Genomic DNA, 20,746 nt, shown 5'->3' with positions numbered 1-20,746 from the left:
GAAATCATTTCAGTGATCAGCTTTGCTTCCAGTGATTTCTGCTAACTTACAACAATGAACATTTTTAAATATTTGTATGTGCTTATCACACTGAAGATACTTTTCCACTTAAGAAGCTTCCCAGATGAAGACAGACACTTACCTGCTCATTCATGCCACCATCTTTAAAAGAATATTGTAAACAGTTTTTATTCTCTGTGTGAAATTCCTGATCTTCCTCAAAACTACTTGAATCTTCATCATCTGAGCTCATAGGATCAGTGACTGTTTTGCAGTCTTGACCAAAACTCTGTGGTTTTTGATAACTGTGCTCACTTGTGATGTATGTTTCTTCCATCTTCTGGGGTATACTGGGTAGCTCTTTATGGTTTTGACTGTGACATGTCCTTTCAGTTGAATTAACAGAATCTGGCAAAGTCATTAATTTTTTCTCTACCCCAACAGTTACTTGTTCTTGCTCTTTTCGCATCCCTGAATAAGCCCAGAGATGAAGGTCTGGGTGATGCTTATTTCTGCAACAAAGGGGAACAAAGTAAGCAAGTTATAAAAGAGTATCACTTACAGCACTTAACTAACTCCTACTGAATCTGAGCATACTCTACATATTGCACTTGAATTATTTGAACAAGTAAGAACTTTAATGTGAGAGAATAATGCATATGGAATATTGCTAGTCTCTGCTACCTAACTATATAAAGATGGAGAATAAATGCTGGGCTGATACTTACTTTAATATCCCAATCTTCAACTGCAGTCCATGCAATATTTCAGTTACACCATATACATCTGCCAATAGGTGATGTGTTGACACAATCTTTTTGGCATTAAGATGAGAGTAGTTTTCTTTCAAAAATGATAATCCACACATATGTCCATTGTTTAGCCATTCTTTATCATAAAGATATTTGGCACTCCACCTCTGACCTGAGGAAAGCAATAAACAAACTGAGGTCCAGCTAAAGACACCGCAAAATTGCTTTTAAAAGTAGAGTGCTATAATTATGTGCTGTACTCTCCTAAATAACTCCTAACATCCATGAAAGAATGATCAAAGATTTTGCTATTAATATCTCAAAACCTAGTTTTTACAGATTAAAAGGAAATTTAAGACTTACAAAACCAAAAGTAAATGTGAAATCTCAAGATCTTTAGAAACAGCATTAGGAAAGAAAATCTAATCACCTTTGCAATCAAAATACAGGATATTAGGAACTGCACTATTGCAATCTTGTAGTAAAAGTGTTAAAATTGGTATTTATCTAAAAACTGCAGCTTACTTCTAAAAAAAAAAAAAGACAGAAAAGAAAACCCTGAGTTACCATGAGAAATGCTAGAAAGTGGGTTTTATATGGACATATCCAAAACACCTAGTTTGTTTCTAAAAGACAAATATTTTGCTTTAACACTGAAGTAAATAGAAATAGAGTCCTTAGACTATCCTTTGATACACCTTTTACCAGACACTACTAGATAGGATATTGATGTTAGTGGGCCATAGGGCTTCCATGCTATGGCAACATCTACGATCCTGACCCACAGGCATGAACGTGTATTTAGCTAACACTTCTATAGCAACTTCATTAAGTGTTTCAAAAAAAACCCCAACCAACCAAAAAAACAAAACAACAAAAAAAATCACAACCAAAAAACTAAAATGAAACAACATAAAAAAACTAAACAAAAAACAAAACTAGAAATGTACAATGCTAATTATTCCAATATTCTTGTTTACAGTGAGGGACCCAGACAAACAGACTGACTAAGACTGCAATATCTTACACTCAATGTCATATCAGACTATCATCATATACAGAACAAAGAATGGGTTGATGGAAGCCCTCCATACCTTTCAGGAGAATACCCTGTCTATCTCCTTTCTGCCCATTATCCCAATACACTTTAAAATACTGACATTGTGAATGACCTTTTTCTCCTGACATAGAAAGAAAAGAAGTAATGGTTAGGAAGGGAGAGAAGAGGAAAATTAGGGACACAGTCTCTGCACAGCAGGGGATAACAAAGTACCTAGTACAGTGCAGGAAAGAACACAAGACAGATTAGTTGGTTTTAATAAGAAAAAGCTTGACTGCTCAAAGAGTACACCACACAGAAGTACCGAATGAGACTACACCATCAATTTAAATTCAGGTTGGGGCAAATGGAAGAAGTCACATCTTTCCACCTCTATTTTCTTAAATTTTCTTCTTGAAAATAACTAATAAATACTGTGATATCTTACACCTCTACAGATTTTCAATTTCATTTTGTAAGTTCAGAATAAAATAAGCCTTTTGGAAACAGCTGGACTGTTGGATATTTCACCAGAAGACAGTTATGTTTGTTTGCATCAACTGTCAGGAAAAAATACTCAAAACTTTTTTAGTTTTGCTCCAAATAACTGCTAAGAAAAATGGGTTTATGGACAGAATGATTTTAAAATCAGTATCTTCTTAATCAAACATATTCACTTTAAAAGTAAACAGACATCTCCCAATTCTTGCAATATCCAACATCCTAATATAGCCTGTACACTATCATTTACCATAAAAAGTGCTGAGATTTTTTTTTTGTTATTTTACATATTCAGTTCCACATCTTCATCTACACAGTTCTGGACAAATGCAAACATAAAATTGCAATTAATATAAAATGACATCCACAGCATATTTGAGTGTACTGTAGTAATGAATCCTTTTTCTCAAAAAAAAAAAAAAAAAAGAACAGATGTGATTCCAAGTGTAGGCAAAATACATTGCTGAACAAGAATGATTTGCTTAGAAAGGCTTTTCAGATTACATCAACATAGAAAAGCACTAAGGTTCTGGGGGAATTAAATTTCAACAACTAAAGTGATGGTAATTAAGATTATTAATAAAATTTAGCATAGCTAACAGGAAAGTAAGTTTACACTCAGAGTCAAAGTTCAAATCACTTGCCCCGAAGAAGCGTAACAGACAACACAAAACACACAAAACTTTAACCACTTAAGCAATGCATAGTATCTCTGCTCAAAAATCCTAAGCAGACAGCTGCAGATTAAAGTGGTTCACCCGTACCTGGTGGATCTCTGCAGATGTAACAGATGTACTGGTCTGGAATACTGTCCTCTAACAGCCCCATGCATACACTGTGTTGCCAACACAGGCACTCTTCACACTGACATCAGAAAAAAACAAACACAAAAGCAAAAACTAGAACTGAGATAAGTAGATTAAAAAAAACAGAAGCTATTTCTTGTATCATCAAAATGAAGAGAATAGCAGTTTAACTTCAACAGCTGGTCTGAGTAAGATTATTTTAGTTGGGCAATTTGTGTTTGGGTAGACAAAGACATCAAGCTAAAAAAAGAACTCTGATGGTTACCTCGACCACAAATTCCAGACTGGGGAAAAAAATTGAAGATATAATTTTCAACAATATTTATTACAACATTCAGTATTTTAACACCTAAATATTTAGTAGTGAAACATAAGACAGGAGTATAATATTACAGTAAAGTAGAAAGATAATGTAATACATTACAGCATAACAGTGAAAAGTAGAAAACTCTTCAGTTTAATTATTTATATTTACAAAGCATCTCTCCAGTGCGCTAGAAAGATGTGCTTTTTATATCGCACCAATGGAAAATCTAAAAGAAAAAGAAAATGAAGAGAAAAAGAAAGATGAGAAACAAGAGAATGGGAGAGCAAAATAGAAGTGGTAAGATATAAGGACCTAGAAACAGCAAACTGCTTGCTCTCAGTGAAGCTAGGCAGCAAACAGAAAAATCAGGCTGACTTTGGATATTAGAAATGGGCAGGAAACTACCACTTAAAAATATCATTCCCTTTCTCAACTCAGTATTCACCTGTGTTCCAAATATTTGCTGGTTTAGTACTGTAAGTCTCTCCTCTCTGCTTTGAGAGCATCATCCTATTCAAAACACTGAGGTCACCTTTCCTCTTGTTACACTAGGAAATTGTAGCCATATTCTCTCTCCAAAGATTTCTACACCAGTTCATTGTTTTCATATTATTATCACAGCTGAACTCCTTCTTAGTTCCTCCAACACAGCATTGCATTCTAATATATTCCCAGAGACAGTCTTTGGGTCCTTAATTTTCAGGTCTTTCTGTCATTTCCAAAAGACTTTCAGTCTATTAACACAGAATAGTCATAACTGCTTCCTTCAAATATCAACTAGAAAGGTCTCCATATATTCCACAGAAACCGTATCTCATTAATAGTTGAATACAAATGTGGTTTTAGAGTGGGAAAAAAACAAAACAAAACAAAAAAAACACATAGGAAGTTCATGACTTTTAGAGTTATTGACAACTGAGTTCTTCCTCTCCGTTGCCTGCATCTGACCTAATCACTTTATTATGAATTACTTGAGACAAAGACTTCAAATTCTTCATCACTACATGGGAAATGCTCCCCTTGTTGGAATACAAATAAATAAGCAACAGGAGTGGCAATCCATCATTTAATGGCAATAGCAATCCATGATTTAAATTCTTAGGGCTGTTCAAAAGATGAAGCATGCACATCACACACACAGTTACTGACAAGATTTGCATACAGCTGAGGCACATTTACAGGAAGCAGAGTGGTTTCTATAACTGGTACTGCTAAGCACAAGGACCAAACCAAAAGGGTTGGTACAATCAGGACTGTCTGTGGACAGAAGCAACAATTTGTATGTGTGAGAAGAAACTGCACCCCAAATTTGTCAACTGGCTATAAAGAAAAAGATTATCTTTCCTTACAAACCTGTTCTACATATTGAGTTGTTAGAGAAACCCCATCCGAGAGCAACAGTTCTGCATACAAGAAATACTTTACTATTGCTCACTTCCACATGCTCTCTGCATAATTTAGTCTTCCGCACATCAGAAGTGCACCATGTCAAGCAAGACATTCACATGGAAAAAATAACCTGCTCCCCAAATTTCTTTACCTGAATCATAAAGCCATTTTCTTCATCCAGTTCACAGATGCATCTAACAATTTCATTGAGAGCATCGTCTTCATCCTGAGACTCTTCAAAGTTAGTTGAATCAAAATCCTGATTGTATTCATCACCACTAAGTAACAAACTCTCTGTAGAGGAATCATCCAAGAACTCCACATCTGAAAGGTCTAGTAAAAACAAATACATATGAAATGGTGCGTGCAGAGACAACAGTTTACAGAAATGTAGGGATTTTTGGCAGTTACAACTCTTAATTTGCATATAGCAAATGAAAAAAATTGCTCTCATAGACTGCTGGTAGATTTCTTGAGCAATTCTGCAAAATGCCTTTAATGGGACCCCCTCAGAAGCAGAGTAGCAACACTTAACCAAAGCAAGTACAATGCAGAACAGCGTGAGAATGTAAGCATTCTGACTTAAATAGATGAAGTATAAATCAATAATCACATTTATAGCTGCAATCTCAAACACAGACCAAATTATTTCTTTTAAAATTATCTTTGACGAATTAAACCTACAAACTGAAAGCTACTGTTCAGTCAACCTACTTTCTCCACTAAGGTCAACAGACAAGATAGCTCTTGGATACTGGTATGATGCATTCTTCTCTGAGAACATGCTGCGCAAAGTTAGAGAGCTCCCCGAAGACCGTGTTAATGGGGAGGAGCACCTGTCCAAGTATTCAACAGAACTATCTTCATAATCTGAATAATCTGGAAAATTAGAAGAAAACAAGTCAGTGCTACAAAAGACAACTACAGAAAAAAAAAGGTATACTTCAATATTAGGGAATCAACATTTTGGTATTGGGATGATGAAACTGTAAATATGAAATGGCAAAAGCTTTTCATAACATATTTCAGAAACATAATGAAGTCCACTCAGGGCATGAGTGTCTCTCTAAAGGTGAGAACCAGGAAGGCTATGGAGACCAGGGAAGTCCTGGCCAACTCCAGGAGTGTGCAAGACTATTGTTACAAGTGAGATGGGGCCACAGCTCCAGGGGCTCTTATCTCCAGATGCCAACAACTGGGAGGACTGGGATTCAGAGGCAACTACTGGGCAGACAGTCTGAGCCCAGCTGCTGGAGGGATCCACACTGTACATATATAAATCTCTATATTCTCAGTAGTGCATGCCAGAGTGGAGAGCAGGATGAGGCTGCCAGAGCATGCATACAAGCACAGATAGCAGTAAGGTAATGCATCAGTATAGACACTGACCACCAGCATCACGTATTTTCCTCTATCCTACACTATTTGCAACAATCTCAAGGAAAACATTTTGCAAGCCTGTTCTTATTCACAGTGACTGGAGAGCTTATCCCAACTAAGTCATGGAATCACAAAGTAGTTTGAGTTGGAAGGGACCTTGAAGATGATCTAGTTCGAACCCCCATGCCACAGGCAGGCACACCTTCCACTAGATAGGTTCCTCAAGGCCTTGAGCACTTCCAGGAAGGGGGCATCCACAACTTCCCTGGGCAACCAGGTTTTGACAAGAAAAGACAGAATGAGTCTGCATTTACCCAAGCTGTTATTTTTACTGACACAATGCTGCAACTAAGACAGCACTGGATACAAAAAAACAGGCAAACCAAGAACCTTCTAATGTAATTTTGAGGAAGGCTAAAATAACCAAAGAAACAGCACTGCTGCTGTCCGCAGGATCTTTTTATTAAAAAAACTGAAATATTGAAAAAAAGTGATCTGAAAGGTGTTTTTATTTTGTTAAAAAAACCCACAAGCTACCTAGAGCCTCATATCTAAAGACAATTTTTTTTTGTCCCTCTAGGGAATGGAAAGAACAGAAAAAAGATGAGAAATATGATTGAAGAATCAAAACAGGGAAGTGAGGCAAAGACAAATCTGTCAAGACAACAGACAAGCTTGTTGCAACAGAGACACAAACCTCAGCTGTTAAGAACTAACTGTTAAGGAGGGCTACATTTTATACAGTAAACCAGCAAAATTTAGCAGACTAAATACTAGAATAATTTTAATATCCAAGCAAAATAGTTAGGACGTATATATGGAACTTCAGTTGACGAATTTGAAGAGATGAGGGAACGTATCTTTTGAAGGAAGAAAAATCACCTACGAAGTTTCTGTGTTTATCACATAGAAACAGGCTACAAACACAAAAAGTAGGTCATAGACCTAAGTATCTTTCAACATTTAAGGCCAAAATGTACTCTCAGAAATTTCTAATATTTGACATTTGTATTGTTTAGAAACAAGTTTTAATATCTAATGCCAGAAATATCCTGAGTGATTTTGCTTATTGAAAACAGTAAACTGAATTTACCATGCTGTTTAGATTTCTTCTTTTTCTTCTTCTTCTTTTTCTGTTTTGATTTATGATCTTTCTCCTTTTTTTCTTTTTTCTCCTTTTCTTTTTCTTTCTTTTTACCTGAAATAAAAATCCAGCATTTTGAAACAGCAATACCATTCTAAATTGCTCACTTCAATTGACTTAAACATCACATCCCAAATTAAATATTTCAGTTGCCTAGACAAATAAAAATTATTCAGTCAATTTACTTGATATCTTGGATATGTCTCTCACTAATTGCTACTTCAAAGAAATCTCTCTCCACAAGTAACATTTTACTATTTTAAGTATCCCCAAATGAGGTATCATAGCAAAAGATATAGTAAAGCACACAAAACAAGTGACAGCATTTAAATAGCTTCGAGAATCTATTTTACTTACAGTTTACAAAACAAAACAAACAAAAGAGTTTGGGCAAGAGAAAAAGCTTTCAACATTTAGACAATTCAAACTAAAAAGATATTGTCTTAAAAACATCTGTTAGCCCTACAGAAAGTCATTTGAAGGACATTTCAGTATCACAAAAAAAGTGCTGATGCTGTCAGCACTTTCTACTACACAGCAACATCCTCAGAGCAAAATGATTCTGACTAAAATTTATGATACATATTTAATACTGAAGCACACTTCTAAGCACTAATGGTAATGCATGAGGACGAGTACTCTGTCTCAAATATTCTATGTATCCTGTTAATTCTCCTCAGACAAATTACATCCTTTAAAATTTTCACTCCATAATATTCTAGGTAATAAGCAGTGAGATAAATAATGAGGAAATTGACTTGTCACATGGGATAAATCCTTAAAGTCATTATTTAAGCATTGTTTCCTGCACACAGATTGGCATCTTATCATCTTCAGGGAGAATACAGAAACAGAACTTTTACCTCCTGGAAAAACAAGGCAGAATCACTTATGAATTCTTGTCCATCTCTAATAATCATTTTTGTGTTTTATATTTAAACGCTTGCTAGTAACACTTGACTACTTTCTTCTCCCCACTCCAATTAGTCAGTACAAGAAAATAAAAGCAGTATTCACTACTTCCACTACCAAAACAAGAAAGTTTTGTTGTTTTCTGTTTCTTTGTTTGTGGGCTTTTGTTTGGGTTTTTTTGTTTTGTTCCTTCATCTTCCAGGCATCTCACAAGTACTTTTTTTTTTGATCCTTCAAAACCCTTGCTATGGGCACTTGCCCTGTCTTTTATAAAATTATTCTTCTATTATAAACTTTTCATATATATATAAATTGTTTCTAAGACCTAAATAAACCAAACTGAAGAAGCACAGCTGGGCCCAGGAAATATGTTATGCTTTTACATTTGTTCTTTAGAGATATCAAGTGTTAGAGATTTTTTCCTTTTTTTCTAAAAAAATTGTTGCTCTTTACATACCATATGTTGAAGAAATTTTCTCTTCCAGTTTTCCTTTTCTTTCCATTCTCACTGCACCTGCAAATGAAGAAGACATGGCATCAGTGGAATGTCTGGCTGATGACCCATTTTCTCTAAAAAGTCATTAGACCGTAAAAAGTCCTAATGGTGCATAATAATAAGAAACATACAAACAAAATTATTATATAATGTCACTTTACAATTATTTTTATTGTTTAAAGCACTGGAAACAAAAAGTATTGTAGTTTACCAACTTCTGAATGCTTGTCCTTCTCAATCACGTTCTTTAATATTTTCTCCTTCAGACTCTCAAAACACTTCTCCTTTATGGGCACAGAGTACTGTATCTCTGTCCCTTCAGAGCTCACTGATGTGGAAGACCTCTTTTTTCTACTATTCCCTTTGGGCAACCTTAGACTATTGGTTAAAGGCATTTCCAGATGTAAGGCATGTACATGGGACGTGGGTGCTGAAAACAAGAAGACAGATTTACTAGGCATTCCATAAGGACTGCAGCCAGATCACTGGCTGGGTCAGATTACTGAAATGTCAAATACTGGTAATAACATCACCACATTTAACATACAATTATGGCATATGAATGCCTAGATCTTACATACAAGACAATACATGCCACAGAAGGTTTCTTTGTTTTGGAATTTGCACTCATTTTTAAACTGTTTGAACTGTTTAAACTTTTTGCTGCTACTCTTAAACCTTTTTGTTTCCTTTTTATTTCACTGTAATGGAAACCCAGAACAGCAGTAGCGGTTAGAAGGCACTGACATCATCAATATTGTTTAAGTTCATGTTTCATTGGGTAAACAGAGAAACCAAAGCCCTGGTACATTTTTAGTGCTATGCATAAAGTTTACACTTCTTATTGAATTTATTTTAATAATATTTAAATAATTCACCATCTTTCAAGTACTTATTTAATCCACATTTGAATTACATGTAAAATACTGTGATCATTTGTTAGAATTCAGCATCACATACTGACAATTATCTTGTACATTTCTTATCAGAAAAGGTTATTCAGTGAAATACTCAATAATTTTTTAATCTTGATCTGATGTAAATTAAAGAAATAACACGACAAAACTCAAATTGTAATTCTCATTGCTAATATCACAATCAAATTGGACAACAGAATTTTCAAACTATACGTTTTTTGCAAAGAATATTATTGAGGTAATTAAAAATTCCCCTATTAATGTTTTCATCAATATTGTAAGAGCATTAAGTTTCATTTAAATGTAATTAGGAAAGCCTAATTTTCATCAGACCACTGAAGACATTTCAGGACCATGCTGAGGACATACTGTACAAAAACGCAGCTCTGCAAAGTCCAAGGGGTTTAGATTTTTCAATGCCAGCTCTTAACACTTGGAGGCACCAATTGCCTTTGATGTCTATCAACTTGTATCCAAAGAAACTATTAGCATGTAAAAAACACTTGTGGATTACAGTGCTGAACTGATATCAAGATCAGATACAAAGCTGATCTAGAATGGGTTCTTTCAGCACTCAAAAAAAAACCACCCCAAAACAAACAAACAAACAAAACCCATCACCCACACAGTAATAAAACAACAAAAAACATTTAAATAAGCAATGTTGCAACAGTTTAGAAAATTCATCGTTCCTAGAAGGATTCTGGTGAAAAAGGCAGGAATGCCTCAGGTCTGACTCTCCAAGGCAGCCCCCCAGGTTTGGACAAACCAACCCAATACTACTATAATCTACTACGCTGCAGAGTGAGAAAGCTGCAGTGGTAGCAAGAGCAATAGAAATTGGTACATCACTTACTATAGTTCACAGTACTTTTAAATGCCAGATGTTACCAGCTGCAAGATGTAAGATATTACCATAGCATGCAATATACCCAGCACCTGGAAGTATCTACTCAGCTCTGCATGCTGGCTGCTAAACAAGACATAAGCTCCCTGACCATGGCTACCTGAGCCCTTCCCCTAGCTCAAATCAACCTTGTCATCTAATCCTGTCAAGACTGGTCCTCTATACAGGCTCTCGTCTTTGCATTTTGAGTGGACTTAATTTGTGGAGTACTTATCAACAAAAAATCTACCCAGATTATTATTGTCTTGGGTTTCTCAATTAACATTTCTCTCTGCTACAGGACTAAGCTGCTTTGCCATCTGTGAAGCAATGAGTATATTTTAGCACCTCAGTAAAAGAAAAAAGTGACACTTCTCCACATCATCATGCTATCAACATCTTGTCTAGTTTCTAAAAAGAGCACAAAAAGATCACCCAAATGCACTTAATTTGGTTAGGTCACCGCTGTTTGGATGAAATATGTGAGAATGCTCTATCCAAAGAATTTCAAGAGAAATTTAGTCTCAATGTTAAATGAGTTAGTATTTAAACATCATTACACAGAAGAAATCTCTACGTTAGACATTCTAATGTGCTCTGATACTGATAGCCACAACACAACAAACTTGAGCATCTCCACAGTTTTTAATGCAAGCATATCTGACAAAGCAATCAGCTAGTCACTATATAAGTGCTTGAAGGAGAGTTTATGATGGGCAGAAGTGTGCTACAGTCACACAAATACCCATCTCAGTGATAGAGCTCTCCAGACTGCTTTTCTATAGTAACCTGAGAAGAGAAATCGCTATTATGCCTTTATACACTGCAATGTTATTCTTGGCTTCTATTAATCAGAAATCATTCTAGATTGAGAATCCTCAATTCTCAAATCCTCAAATAAAGTGTTAAGGTTTGCAACATCTAATTTTTAACTGTGCAGTTGCTATGCCTTACAAGTAACCCCAAAATCAGTCAAAGTAGACAATGACAGGCTGAAGGTTAAGTAACAAATACAGCATGAAAAATATTAGTTTATAAAAAGTTTCCTTCATGGAAATACTATCTTTTATTTTTAACTGCTACTTTGAATTGCAATGTTACTCCTTCTGAGGAGTCTAGTCAGCCACCTCCCACACAGTGAAGCCTAGGAGGTCTGCAATTAATGTTCAGCAGAAAGATGCTTAGAGATTAGACTTGATAAACTGATTATGTGATTGTTCTAAGATCAATTTTATCACCAGAAGACTGATTTCAGATTAAAAGGAAATGCAAATCACAGCACTTTCCAGTCCAGTTCATGCCATGTTTCCAATGCCACATCTCCTAGTCTGGTGTGGAGAAATGACAGAAACTACAGAACACAAGAGGATGCTGTGCTAGGAGTGCAGCAGCACAGACAGACTTTTAGTGGCACTGCTTATTGCAGTTGAGCAAATTAAAACAAATTGTACCAATGTGAAGTGACTTATTTTGAAGCAAGATAGTCTGTTCCAAGGCTCTTGATGTTTCAACTTTCCTAAATAAGAGAAATATCATCATCTGTATTAATATACAAATTAAACCATAACATGACCAGCATAATTCATAGTTCTATAGTAACTAATTTTGTGTTTTCAATTCCCAGTGCACAGAATGAATTTTATCCCTTAATGCCCTTTAAATACATACTATAGATTAGTATCAGATTCTCCACAAAATATCTTTAAGCAGGATGAGGACTTGCTTTCCTTCACCTAACTATCCCAACCCAAAAACCTCGTGGCAACATCAGGGCAGAGATAGAATGGCAGACAGTCAAACTGGGGAGTAAACCTGACTGTCAACAGATGGGCTGAGTGAAGCAAACAGGTCCAAACTAACAATCTTGCATTCACTAGAGCAAAGATATTTCTTAAAAGCAGGGTAACCAATAGCACCAGGAAGAGTTTAAGAAAAGACTGATCTAATTTTCTGAAAAATTTTTACATCAGCCATTTCTTTTTTCTGATGCAGTAAACTGATATCAATAAAATTATGCAAAAGTATATAATGTTTCTTCTTTTAGCATAAGTACAAATTTCTCCCATATACTTAACCTAATGTTACCCTGCTAGCAAAATCATCTAGACTGAGCTAGAACAGGGAATAACAGATAATTATAATATTGCTATTACTTTTATAAATATCTTATTAATATTCCTGCATTAGTAAATGTAACAATATAAGTAAAATCCAGATTGTTTGCTGAAATTGTTTGCTCAATATGTACCAGTTAAACCAACAAAAGTGGTGCAGAGCTACAGAAATCAAGAAAAATAGCACGAACTTAAAGAAAATGGTAGCTGCAAAACTATTTGAACTTCATGCAGTCAGAACTGGAAACTGCAGTGTTTTGCATGTATTCAGATCAACTGCAAATTTAATGTCTGTGAAAATCTAAATGACAAAAAGGTCAATTATCTACATTTTAAGCAGTTTGACAAATAAAAGCAAGGATTCTTAGTTGTGTGTGCAGTATCAGGTGATCACAAGTAGCTCCATGCACCTATTCAGGCGAAAACAGCACCACTGTTCAATAATTAACTGGTAGTGTACCAGTGTCTACCAAAGTGCATAGTATTTCCTTGTAGGCTGTGGGCTGAAGGAATTAATCACAGTGCTTCTGTGCTGCACTTAAGAAATAAACTGTTCACTTTGAGCAATGATTTTTGAGAAGGAATCTACATGTTATTGAGTTACCATTATGCTTCTGCACCTCACCACACCCCATCCCTCCCCTCTGACAAACACCAAGTTAGTTAGTTTTTAGTAAAGAAGTCATTAAAAGCTTCATTAAGCTTCAAATAACACTATAAACTGTATCTTCCAGCATCGGTTGCAAGTGTTTCCATCTTCTCATTCTGGAGTCAAATAGTAATACCATTTAATTTTGACATGGTTTCCCTTGACACAAAGTATGTGGACATGTCAATGATTTTTGACTCACAAATAAAGGTGGCTATAAATAAAACATATTATTTCTTTAATTAGCTGTGGTCAAGAACAAGACACAGCTAAACAAATGAACATGCACAAGTGTACTCATGAATGCTGGGTTTTGAACCAGCTCACTCAGAATCCAAGCCAGTCCAATGACAGAAGCAGACAACAAAATACATACCCATCAGCATCACCAACTACACATTAAATGATCTAGAAAATATGTAAGAAAAGCCTAGTAACTGAAGTAAGTTCTAATAAAGAAGAAACAGATGGCAGTTCGAAGCTGTTAGTTTATGATCTTGTCCTATCAGTGGACATACAGAAAACTCCCGATGGCAGAAGACATGAGATTAAAGGACTTATACAGAAGCAATTTCCTCAGGAATCTATGATTCTACTGCTATGCAATGTAGCAAAGGCAAATGAACAGTCAGATTGTTTCACTCAAGAAATTAGTATTTTTAAAGCTTAAGTGGCAACTCATTAGAAATGACCTTAGTCCTTATTTTTAGAAGTTTAAGACACTAATAGATCATACTAATAGATCCATTTTTTGAGAGAAATAACAACTACAATAATCTATTTTAATCTACACAATACTGACCCAACAATCTTCCTATCTTTTGCTACATCTGATTAAATAGCTATCCTACAACTTCAACTGATCACCTTACAGTTTCAGTGGGAGTATGTGTGGGTACACATCCAAGGAGGTGTTGTACATACTGAACAAAATGCTTTACTGATTTAGCACTGCAGCTATACTATCAGCTTAATGCAAAGTTTTTAGCTTCTTTTTTTTTCTCTTCCTCCAAATAAGACTGTTATAGTTTTGAGTGTCATAATTACATATTTAAGGTCATGATGTCCTCCCTTACGATTGATCACACTTACCAAAACCTTCCTCTTTGACTTTTTCCTCCTCTTAAGTTTATTGAAAAATGTTCTCATTTATCATAACAAACAAACAAACAAAAATCTTTCCTGGAAGCCAATTAAAAAAATTCTCTGATACTCACTTACATAAGAGACTTACTTATGAAGTAAGTATATGGATACCTAACACACAATTGGATGAAAGCAACCCACTTTTAGAGTCTGCAAATCAGTATGTAAGCCTTTCATCCCATCTCCTAATTGCCTGTATCCAAATGATTCACTGGAAACACAGTAGCCAGTAAAGTGTTACGAACTGAGAGGCAGCACAGAGATCTAGTATGGGCTCTATGCTAATTCTACAAGGCTAAGACAAGTCTATCAAGTTTTACAGGATTTTTCAGAAATATTTTTAAGTAACATTCATAGCAAGCAATTGACAAAACTCCCACTGCAAATGGAAGTAGAAGAATGCTGACTGCCTTGCAATGTGCTACACATTTTTAAAACTGAAGCCACAAGACCAATGAGTACATCAAGATTTAGTATATTTAGTATGTTAGTAAACAACTTAATTTTTAGAAGTTTTAATATATGAAATATTTCTGAAAGCAATCTGCTTTTTATATTCCATTCTCTCAGATTCTCCTTAAAGTGTGTTAGAAAGTGCTAATGTAGCTCAAAGTCAGTGGAAGATAAAGAATATGCAGATGATGGACCCCAGAAAGAGCAGCAGGTTTGTGAGTGTGCAGTAAGGAATAAAGTACCCCCTCCATATTCCCGTTTTTACCCTACAGCTATAAACCTAACTGGTTGTATACCCAATCTCTTTACCTGACGCTGTTGTAGCTACTCTTCCATCAGTTACTGCTTTGGAAGAAAGATATGTAATCATCTGAATATCTTCCTTGTCTTTATTGGGGTATTCATTATGGAAAGTGGATTCTGTGGATAATGGCGCTGTAACTTCCGAACTACGGCTTAAATCAAGAGGGAGACACGGTCCACGCTTCTCAAGTGATATATGAGCAACAGCAGGTACTACATAAAAGAAAAAACGTAGTATTAAAAAAGATATATAGGCCCAGCAAACAACAGTTTGGTTTGCAGTTACATAACAAAAGCATACAGCTTTAGATACAATCAGTCAAAATATCCCATTAGATGAAAACCTTGAAAGGTCCAATTGTTATGATTCAATTTCTCTTGGGCAGTTCTTTATTAGATTAAGATACATTACCCTCCAATTTTGATGACTGTTGATTTTGACCACTGATGGAGAACACTTTTCCATCAGTAACCGAAGAGGGAGAAGAAACTTTTTCTATAGAATCATCAGGCAAGGAGCAAGTGGCTAAACGCTGTGATCTTCTTCTCCGTTGGCTATGTTTGTAGGATCTAGGGGAATTCACTGGCTGTGATGGACCTAAAAAGAGATCTTTCAATGTTCATGAAGCAGAGAGATATACCACAATCTTACCGCAGTATTTGAGATTTAAAGATGGGGAGTGCTTTAAATAGCTCTTATTTTTAAAGCTGGTAAATCACAGCACAGCTGGTAAAAGTAACTAAAAACTGTGACTACCAGGAGCACAAAAAGTTATGCTCAAGGTATGATTCTGCTTTTTGTTTTATATACATTATTAGGCCATCTACTTCCCCACTGATAAAGACTGTTGTTTTAGGCAAACATTAAGTTACAATAAGCAACCCCCCCCATATAACCCATGAGAGTAGGCTACTTATAATGGAAGGGGGCAATAGGATTTAACAGTAAACAGAACAAATGATCACAGTTGAAGATCTAAAAAGTTATGGATAGTGGTAATATACAACTTAAAAAAACATAACCCGAAGTCATGGTTAATTTTATATCCCACCTCCCATGATCTGCTAACCTGATATCAATACTCCAACTATATTTCACATGCACACATGGCACAGTAAGAAGGCTCAAGAAGCCTTTCCATTGTTTTTTTAAAGCAAGGTGGTGGAGGACTGATATAGATTAAAATAGGCCTGATTCATTAAAAACAAAATCCCCATGTTCCCCTACACTTCTCCAAAGTTTCACAAGCCTTTGCCTTAGAAAAACATGTAAGTCATTATTACCCAGTAAAACACTGCTCTCTCCTTTTCTTAAGTTGCTTTTGGATTCAAAGATGTACAGATTTACAAATAAAGACACAACAAAACTGAATTTCCATTAGAGGAGGCAAACACTTGGAAGCCAGAGACTAAAAGACAGCACTAGCAAAACCTAAACTATTAAGTAGCTGATTTTTTAAATAGCTGATTTTTGAGTACTGCTAGACAGAAGCCTAACTTGGTCAAAAATACAAACATGTTCAAGGAAAACTACTTACCATTATTTTAAGGGAGGGGAGGGAAGGCATATTACAATATAATGACTGCTAATATTTTGTGGGGATAAATACAATTTATACTAATGTGTCCTGAATAAAGATGGATTAATCTGCAGCCCTGTCTTGCTCATTCATTTAAAGTTATCTGTGAGAAAAGATTGAAGGGAACTTATCTCCTAAGGTACAATATCAAATCAAAAGTTAAGGGGAAAACACAATGCAGTTTTAGTCATCCATCTTCAACAACTATTCTAAAAGTGGAATAAAAATATGGCTTTTGACTTACTGGAACTCATGTTTATTTTAACTCTTGGCCTCATCATTTAATGCTTTTCAGGTAACAAAGAGCCTGACTAAGTAACACTGAAAATCTAATGTAATCTCAAAAAAAGTTAAGTCACACAAAAGACTACATTCATGTATGCAGTATGAACTTTTCCCTGGTCTTCCGATAACCAGTATTTTGCTACTTAGCAAATCAGTTACATGTCAAGAAAATGAAAATTATGGTATTCTTCTGAGACTTTTTTTTTTTTTTAATATTTCTCAACCACAGATCTTGAACATTCTTCTCCTTTACATCGTATTTGGAGGAATTATCACATAAGGTAAAGAATACCACAGCCAACAGGTACAGCACATGAGCCTGCTGAAGGCAAAATTTCTAAGAGGAGAAGAAGTCCTCACAATCAAGGTTAATTCTTTTCTTTTTAATGAATCAGGCCCCTTCAGAAGAGAGGTTAGATTTCTCTTGTATCACTGTTAATACTGAAGTGGAGATTTAATCTGGAGGGAAAGCCCCACATTAAAAGCTACATGTCTATAAATATATATGTATTATTTAGATTTATTATCTCTGGTAGAGTAATTCATATACCTTATTATATGATTTGACTTTTAAATTACTAAGCTACCCCTAATTCTCCCACTTGGACCTTTTATTTAAAGCAGATTAATTTTTAAAAGCAATAGCCATTTACAACAAAAAAAAAAAATCTCTGCATATCTCTTATATGTAATTACAGTATTTTTTTTAAAATGTCTGTGCTCACTAGTTTTATTTATCACAGAAGAAGGAAGCTGAGAGACCAGCGTCAAATCCTCGACTTGTATTAATTCTGGGGAAAGTGGCGATTTAGGGGGCTTTATACACCCAGAAGAATCTCCAGATTCTTGTTTGCATTTCTTGCTGCGAGCCTTTCCTGAAGACAAAGTTGAGGATAACAGTGCAGGTTTCTGATTGTTGGCAGAACTGCTAATATCAGCTTCATTTTTTTTCTGACTTTGTGGTTTAGGTGAAATCTCCTGAATAAATAATAAAAAATTGATACTTTTATTTCAGTTTCTTCGCTGTAGTTCTTGTATTCTATTTTGATCTTTTTTAAAGCAACTTCAGTATTCAAAACACATGTTAAAGCAACATTACTTGCAAAAGAAAACTATTTAAAATGTATCACATTAACATTTTTTTAAAGGAGCACTATCAATTATTTTACAGCATTCAGAATATCCTCATTTCTTACTATGTGAAATACTTGCAAAACACCCTAAAACAAAACATTTTTTTCTATTCATGTTTTAAAAATTCACTTTTTTTTTTTTTAAGTTTCTGTCCCTTTCATCTTCAGCAGACCAGGACCAGAGCTGTCTCAAAGTATAACTTGGAGAACACTAAGCTAAATTGCAATTACAACACAACACAAAATTACAAGCTAAAATATGCACACCGATGTACAATCACAGATTCATAGAGTATATGAAGTTGGGCAACAAAGACCAGAGTCCAACTCCCTGCTCCTCACAGGGTTACCTAAGCTATACAACTAAGAGAGTTATCCAGACACTCCTTGAACTCTGACAGGCTTTTGCACTGCTATGAACAAATGATCCCTGTTCAGAGGACTGCAGTTCTAAAAAGTTCTCAGAATTTTCCCTTTGCAGTCACTTTCCTGACCATAGCAAAAACCCATGAACTTCATTTATAAAAGAACCTGAAAAAAAATTGATAATGCTCCTTTAAGGAATGTCTGAAAACAGTAAAAAGTTTCTGAACTTTGAACACCACTCTCACACAACCCTTTTCAGTGCTGGGAGTCTGGATTTCACCACATTATATTTGTGCAAACACATGAAGAAATCGCAACTTCTAGCACCACAGGGTTAAATAGATTGCTAACTGCTGGGGAGAAATGAGCAGATAACAGTTAAAACGGTTTTTGAAGAACAAGAATTATCAACCATATAAAAGCTTTCAATTTCATGAATTCTCATCCTTTTTATACACAGATACTGAAATACTGCAACAATTAGCATGTGTTGACAGACATTAGTATTTTAGATTTTTAACTTGAAGTTCTTCCTGCTTTATGGAATAATCTGTGTGTGTGTCACAACTTGCCCAATCATGGCAAACTACAGTATCTGAAGATAATTTCTTAAATCTGTCCCCTTTCTTGTCCCAGTTGCATCACACAGCATAGTACCATCTAGTAAAACCATAACTGAGAAAGTAGAAAGCTATTTCTACAATGTGTGCACCACTTTAACCAAACTAAAAGCATCACATCTCTTGATGATTTCAGGGTATTACTGGGCTTTGTTATAAATTGCAATGCTATTTTCCACTGGAAATTTCCACGTTCCAATGGAGAAAAAGAAAAAAGGCAAATTAAACAAGCAACCAACCAACCACTCCTGCACATTCTATGTTTGTAAAAGAGAATCCCTGAATGCTACATGAATAGCTTTGCTGGAAGTATCATGTAAAGATCCGGTGTAAAACATCCCATTGAGCAGACATCAGTTCTACCTTGAATAACTCATTTACACATGTACTAAGTGCAGTTTATTCATTTAAATAAAATATTCCATGAACTGTCGAGTATACCTATGCTGGTTATGAGAGGCATTACCAGAAATTAATTAGAGTCGTAACTTGTAAATAAACAATTTTATTGTTCATCTTCACAGATGTGAAAGACATTACTACAGCATCCATTAATTTCAAATTACAAAGTTATTTAAACAAGATTAAAAAAATTAAATTAATATTTTGATAAGGTGCTTAACCTCTTAACAGGACAAATTAACATTAAAAACCTTAATGAATTAATGTTATTCATCTAATCAGGTCTTGGTCAAAAGGAAATAAACATGACATACCCTAATACAGTCAAATAAACTATTGTATCTGCAACTAATCCTCTGAGGTTCTGGGTTTAAGACAATTGTAAACTAAAAATATATAAATATAAATAAAATAAACTTCCATCAACAAAGTCAGTTTTCGGCTACTGGCCTGAATACTTCTACCATGTTCTGCATTACATTATTAAAAACTCCTACAAGATATTTTACCCATTCAATTTTATAGCAGTAGCAGACAAAACCTCTAAGGAATGTCAGCTTTGCTATTGGAAAATCTTTTGGGGGGGTTTATAACTCGGCCATTTAAATTCAAACTTGGGCAGGAACTTAGTGAAAAAAAAAAACAAACTTAAGCTTAAAAATTTTCCTCCCCATAGTAAATAATTCAAACGTTTTTGAGGTTTCTTGTTTTACTTAGAAGTAAAGGAATAGGACAATTTGGGATTTTAGATGCCTCTCTAAAGGATCTTAACTATTATTTCCAAAAATGAGGTTTTTCAGACCGTTAGCATGTAAACAATGACAGAGACATCTTTTTAAATATCTAATCCATAAAACAGAAACAGCCGAGTTGCTAAGTCTAAGTAGTAACAAAAAAATGTTTAGTAAATATGCACTGTAGTTTATCCTGTTGCATACAGAGTCTATGTAAACCACGAAGTCCCATTCACTGCAATGGGATTCTGCATGGTAAGATTTACATTGTAATGATTCCTCCAAGAACAACATGCTGTAAGCCATTTCACAGTTTTTTGCACATTGAAAATATCACACACAGTAGCAATAAAATCATAGCATCTTTAATATGCAAAAATTTGAGAAATGGAATGTCATGTCAATACACTGTAAACCTTTATGCAAAGTATT

At 35.0% G+C, this 20,746-nt stretch overlaps 1 protein-coding gene across 2 annotated transcripts in view; it reads right to left on the bottom strand.

Annotated features, from left to right (window-relative positions):
• The window catches only part of PHF20L1 (PHD finger protein 20 like 1), a 44,487-nt gene that overhangs the window by 3,863 nt on the left and 19,878 nt on the right, over positions 1 to 20,746 (bottom strand). For both annotated transcript variants that reach the window (XM_054385323.1, XM_054385324.1), the window contains 10 exons: positions 17,785 to 18,037; positions 15,607 to 15,792; positions 15,201 to 15,407; positions 8,688 to 8,744; positions 7,268 to 7,372; positions 5,509 to 5,673; positions 4,946 to 5,127; positions 3,057 to 3,156; positions 729 to 924; positions 143 to 512 (listed from right to left, as the gene is read on the bottom strand). In XM_054385323.1, coding sequence (XP_054241298.1) covers positions 143 to 512; positions 729 to 924; positions 3,057 to 3,156; positions 4,946 to 5,127; positions 5,509 to 5,673; positions 7,268 to 7,372; positions 8,688 to 8,744; positions 15,201 to 15,407; positions 15,607 to 15,792; positions 17,785 to 18,037 — 1,821 coding nt within the window. The remainder of the gene's footprint in view (positions 1 to 142; positions 513 to 728; positions 925 to 3,056; positions 3,157 to 4,945; positions 5,128 to 5,508; positions 5,674 to 7,267; positions 7,373 to 8,687; positions 8,745 to 15,200; positions 15,408 to 15,606; positions 15,793 to 17,784; positions 18,038 to 20,746) is intronic.

Source organism: Indicator indicator, chromosome 12 (genome assembly GCF_027791375.1).
Source record: "Indicator indicator isolate 239-I01 chromosome 12, UM_Iind_1.1, whole genome shotgun sequence".
In the NCBI taxonomy this organism is placed as follows: Eukaryota; Metazoa; Chordata; class Aves; order Piciformes; family Indicatoridae; genus Indicator; species Indicator indicator.
Note: the sequence above shows the minus strand (reverse complement) of the source record. Positions and strands in the feature narration are given on the sequence as shown.